General features: G+C 34.8%; 1 protein-coding gene across 2 annotated transcripts in view; it reads left to right on the forward strand.

Moving 5' to 3' along the window:
- YME1L1 (YME1 like 1 ATPase) overlaps positions 1–5595 on the forward strand; it is a 32057-nt gene extending 26462 nt beyond the window's left edge. For both annotated transcript variants that reach the window (XM_007058497.4, XM_037890890.2), the window contains exons 16-19: positions 1102–1228; positions 1332–1405; positions 2136–2222; positions 3613–5595. In XM_007058497.4, coding sequence (XP_007058559.1) covers positions 1102–1228; positions 1332–1405; positions 2136–2222; positions 3613–3756 — 432 coding nt within the window. In that variant the 3' untranslated portion in view covers positions 3757–5595. The remainder of the gene's footprint in view (positions 1–1101; positions 1229–1331; positions 1406–2135; positions 2223–3612) is intronic.
- The last annotated feature ends 405 nt before the right edge of the window (positions 5596–6000 follow it).

Here is a 6000-nt window from a genome sequence, read left to right on the forward strand (position 1 = left end):
AGGCAGCAGCGCAGAAGTAAGGGTGGCATGCTATGGTATTGCTACCCTTACTTCTGTGCTGCTGCTGGTGGGGCACTGCCTTCAGAGTTGGGCGCCTGGCTAGCAGTCACCGCTCTCCAGCCACCCAGGTCGGAAGGTAATGCAGAAGTAAAGGTGGCAATACTGCGACCCCCCCCCCCCCCCCCCCCCCCGCGCACACACACAATAACCTTGCGAACCCCACCCCCACCCCCCCGACCCTCTGTTGGGTCAGGACCCCCAGTTTGAGAAACACTGGTTTCTTCTGTGAAATCTGTATAGAATAGGGCAGTGGTTCTCAAACTTCATTGGACCATGACCCCCTTCTGACAACAAAAATTACTAATAAATCAAGATTGAATGTTTTTTAAAAAGGGATGTTGTAGGAATACGAGAATTATTTTGGAAGTTTTATGGCCTGTGTTGTACAGGAGGTCAGACTAGATGATCACAATGGTTCCTTCTGGCCTTGGAATCTATGAATCTATATCCCTCAGACAAGTTGACCTGTGCTCAGCACACATTTAGGAAATACTGGGGATACTAGTCATTTTGTAGTTCCCTGATCTTGGTTCTTAGGTATATGAACCTGTAGGTTGCTTAGGGCTTCTGATTTTACATTTTACCAATAAAACACCTCTGATTTAAAAAAAAGAAAAGAAATTGGTATTTATCCAATAAACACTGAAAATAGTTACTTGTATCTTAGGCCTTGTCTACACAGAGCAGTAGTTTGGACTACGGGGGTGTGATTTTTAAAGCACACTAATGTGTTGATCTTTAATAGGTCCGTGGAGACCCTGCTGGTGTGCACTAAAAGTTCCCTAGTGTGCTTTAACATAGTGCAATTTGAAACAGGACTACATTAAAGTGTACTAAGGAATGTTACAAAGAGAGTGCTCATTACAGTATATACTGATGAGCCCTGAAAACCCCTGATTTTTAGACATCTATATAAAACTCAAAAATTGCTTAAAACCCCCCTGAAAAATGAAATTAATAAATCCAGAAAAAAACAGAAGCCCTAACACTGCTGTTTTATGCTCTATTTTATTTTAGTCTGACCAGTTCTACATTTTATAGGTATCTTTGCTACCAGAAAACGACAGGTGGAGTGAAACTAGATCCCAGCTGCTTGCACAAATGGATGTTAGTATGGGAGGGAGAGTAGCAGAAGAACTCGTATTTGGAAGTGATCACATCACAACAGGTCAGTTGATATCTGTGGCTAAAGAATCTTCTCTCAATGGATATTAAGTTTATGTAACTTTGGTTTAGCTGACTCTAACTTAAATTTTGTTTTTAATATCTAGGTGCTTCCAGTGACTTTGACAATGCTACTAAAATAGCAAAACTGATGGTGACTAGGTTTGGAATGAGTGAGAAGGTAAGATCATATTAATTCAATCTTAGTCATACCGAGTCATAGCTATTGCTCTGATTCTGTACCTTTTATGTGCACACAGCTATGAAAGATCAAGCTATATAGAGATCAAGAAATTCTGTTGACATAGTAACTAGTGATTTGGCTAATTTGAAATGCAGGCTTTGTCTTTTGACCTTTATACAGTGGGTTTTCTTTTTGAGTTCTGTACACTTGACATATCAACTTATACGCTTGCATTAATTAAACAAATTTCTGCTTATGGATGCTCACAAGATTTTTTTTTTTTTTTTTTTTTTTTGGTAGCAAAATAAATGTTCTAAAACATAATATAATCTTAAGGATTCATTCCTTGGAAGAAAATCTCATCTGAGGTTTGGAAAGGGGGTGGAGAGAACTGAGAGTTTTTTGCAGACTTTTAAAGAGACAGCATTATATAGGCTAGCTTGAGAAGAATAAAAATTATTTCACAGCTAAGATGTAATCTTAAAGGGAGCTTTGTTTTGACCGTGTGGAAATATAATCCTGAAGTGAGGTTATAGCTCATTTTGGCTTGTGATTTTTTGCGGGATTTATTAATATGGATGTATATATTATCTTATCTAGCAATTTTGTTTGCTTATCTATATGGTAGATAGGCGGGTGGGTGATGCTATTTATACAAAAATAGCAATAGTATCAGTGTTTTATTGAAATGGAGGATTTTTCTTGTCTTGCTATTCTCTTTCTTTAGCTTGGTGTCATGACGTACACAGATACAGGGAAACTCAGTCCTGAAACCCAGTCTGCAATTGAACAGGAAATAAGAACACTTTTAAGGGTAAGATTTATTTCCTGCGATTACTTATCTCATTTAAGAGGTGGGCTGAACAAAGATAATGAATGACTGATTATATTGGTTTCTTTGCAATATACAATATAGTGTCTGACCTTGTGGATGGAAATATTCTTAAAGGTGCAGCTAAGTCAAATTTGAATAAAAACGCAGTCTCTTCATATTGAATTCCTTTGAGGAGTTGTTAGTAGCTTTGCATTTGGTTTATGTTTAAGCAGTATGGCATAGGCTGGGTTGGTTTAGTTATCCAGGCACACCTGATGCATTCCATGTTAACACATGGTGCTGTGCTTTAACTGTGTAATTTCCAATGAATTAATGTGGGAGTTTCACTAAATACCTTCCAGTCACCTATTTTAGAACAGGGGGTGATTTTGTGTTACTTTCACACTGTTTTATATCTTTCCCTCAAGTAATTGAACATAATTCTTTGTCATTCTGCGAATTCCAGATCAGAGTTCCAATTTAGGGTATCTACCACCATTTTTTCAAATTTTTACTTCCTGGTTAGCATTTTGAGGGATGGTTGGTGGTTAAATTATATTGTATATAAATAATTATTCTAACTCTTATTAGTGCTGATATATTTGAGATTCAGATTTATTATGTTTAATTTAAAATGGTGTATTGGAATTTTCAGATTACATACACTTATAGCATTGTGATAAGTGTTGCTATATCTTTCTAATCCTCTATTTTCAATGGATCATAACTTAAATTTTTTGGGAGGTAATTAAAAAAAATTGTCTAAAAGTGAATTGATAAAAGGTACTTTTTACCTTAAAAATAACCAAAAAAACTTTAGATTGTACACTCTTTGGAGCCTGGGCACATTTTGAGAGAGACAGCAACATCTGAAGCTGTGTAATACGAGTATTTTTAAATGTTATTAAGCCCTTTTATTGTGTTCTGATAATTCACAGGGTTTGATTTTAAAACTTGACATGTTCAATAGTAATCTTTGAGGAATCTTATACTGATTTGTCAGTCATTTGGTTTCCAAATTTACTAAAAAAAAGAAAAAAAATTAAGTAGCACAAAGCAGGTCTGCAGGATTGCTTCCTCAACCCACACATAGACCCTGATCCTGCAAAGACTTAAATGTGGGTGTAAAGTTACACACATGAGGAGAGCCACTGAAGTCTGTGGGACTCTAATCATAAGCATAAAATGCTTCAAGTGCTTAAGTCTTTGAAAAATCAAAGCTATACTTAAGAGTGAACTGAAAGGACATCTCTCACGGGTGTTGAGTACCCTTTCTTAGTGGTTTATATTGAATCTAATGAGGAAAACAATTTTAAAAAAATGTACTTGTATCATTTTCTTAAATTTTCTGTTCTGAATTTTAAAAAAAAGTTTTACCTTTTTACTTTAGGACTCATATGAGCGAGCAAAGAACATCTTGAAGACCCATGCAAAAGAACACAAGAATTTAGCAGAAGCTTTATTGACATATGAGACTTTGGATGCCAAAGAAATCCAGATAGTTGTAGAGGGGAAAAAACTAGAAGTGAGATAACAACTTCCTTTATGGAGTCTAACTGATAATTTGAAGAATGTACATCTAGCAATGCAGTTGTCTCCGAATGCAACATAGCTTTTTTTCTTCCTGATGTTTGCATTATATTAACATTTCTTAGTGTTATGCATTGTCTTGAGCTTTTGTTACAATTATCTAATTTTTGTCTTTGTTCAGAATGAGAAACAAGGTATAAAGTAAGTTCCCCTAGGAAAAAGAAATCAGAAATATAAAATCTCAGGGTTGAATCCACCTTGTTTGGAGACCTCAGTCAAATGTTGAAATGGGAAGAAAAGAAAAGTGAATGCTCTAGTATGTTCAAGCATATTTTCCTTGGTTATGCTGCTATATGTGGGCTTGAAGTGGTACCATCATAATATGTACAGTATAAAGTTTTGTAGAAAGTGAGCCCTTAAGTGCTAAAGTTACAGAACAGTAATGATTTTATGTTTACCAATAAAGTACAGTTTTAAAAAAACACTGTTCCTGCTCCAGAAATGCAACAAACATAGCTGTTAAATGAGTGGATACACAGTGTATCCCCAATACAGGGAAATACAGGGCTCCCAAAACAGATGAACTGTTGCTAATTTCACTTTCATTGCTCTTAAAAGATAAAATGTACGCATATGATTCAAAATTTTCAACACGATATGTGGGCAATAATGGGATACACCTGTTTAAAACTCTTTGGACCACACTGTAAAAAGTAGTGTTCATGCTGACAAAACTGTGCCAGGGATGGGAAATGCTGCGCTGTCACACCTAATGTGCTCCTGACAAGGTTATCTCTCAAACTTTATAAAGGCAAGATATGGATGTAATTTGATAGCCATGCTTTTATACTGCTGGACATATTATTGAATTGGTTTTTACTAATATTGTGTATGGGCTTTTTGATAAACCTGTGAAAGATTTCTTCCAAGAGGAGACAAGTATTACTCAACAAAAAAGGGTACTTCAGAAGCAAGTGGCTTGTTGTTTTAAAAAACATTCCCTGTTACCTGTTCCATAAAAATAAGTCTTTTTTGCTTGAAATTCTACAACTTTTAATCCATATAAATACTCAGACATTCTAGAGCCAGAAGAAAGTCTAAAAATGTTAGCAACTAGGTTATAGTCAAGCAAAAACTATTGCTAGTAGCATTATATATGCATCTTGCTGCGGCCAGGTCCAAGGAATAATTTTTAGGAAAATTAACACTTGCCGATTAGAAGCATCTCTCCGTACAATTATAGAAAATATTAGACACTATATGCTTTTTCTGTCCTAGAGAGAAGGCTTTTATTAGAAAATTAACATTTAAGGTTAAATAGTGAAAAATAGTGCCAATAAATATGGAAAAAATTGAAATAAGTTGGTAATTAAATTTAGAATTAGCATTAACACAGGATTTTGTTGTAAGTATAACATTGGGCTAGCTCAATTTTTTTTTATTAGTAGAGAATGCGTTTTCCTTTCCTTTCAAAACCATTGCTGCAATACCTCTGTTTTTTCCTATTTACTATGTTTTCATTCAGTCAACTTAGTACCATGACATCCCTAGTACAGTATGGAAGAACCTCAAGACATTTGCTCTAAAACAGTATACCAAGCTGCTTGGCTGATTGGTTACAGATGTATATGTATTTTAGGAATATGCATTCAGAAACATGCAAATATGACATGCTTGGCATCTGTTTTTGGAATAATAAAGGTTCAGTTTAGTATGCACTTTGCTTTTTCATTTTTCTTTCACTGTATATTGATATGAAGTGTAATACTAGTTTCCCTCTTATGTAAATTGAGGTGTATAAACCATGCTTAAATTTGTAAATAAATTCAACCGTTATGGCAAACTTGTAGTTTCTTCAGTTCGACCACTAGAAGTTTTTTTTCTGAAACACTCAAACTTTATTTCCTAAAATTGTTACTTTTAGTAATTGAGTTAATAGAGGGACAGTTCTTTTTTTGTCTGGTAAATAATATTAATAGTTTATTTAAACTAAACAAAAAGAAAAACTTGCCACTCTTGAAGTCAACAAATCTATTTTGTTGGTTTATATAACCAAAAGTTAACTATATATTTTTTAATTGTCCCTATTTTAAATCCTTCAAATGCTACTCCATGTGCTCACAAGAGGAAATCACTAGAGGAAAGCGGTCATTTTAAAATTGAGGGTTGCTCTGTCTTCCTTTTAACACGGTAAACGGTCTGAGATTCTCAACGGTTTCTTGTTTTATTTCATTTGTAACAGCTGGAT

Source organism: Chelonia mydas, chromosome 2, assembly GCF_015237465.2.
Source record: "Chelonia mydas isolate rCheMyd1 chromosome 2, rCheMyd1.pri.v2, whole genome shotgun sequence".
NCBI classification, from domain to species: Eukaryota; Metazoa; Chordata; order Testudines; family Cheloniidae; genus Chelonia; species Chelonia mydas.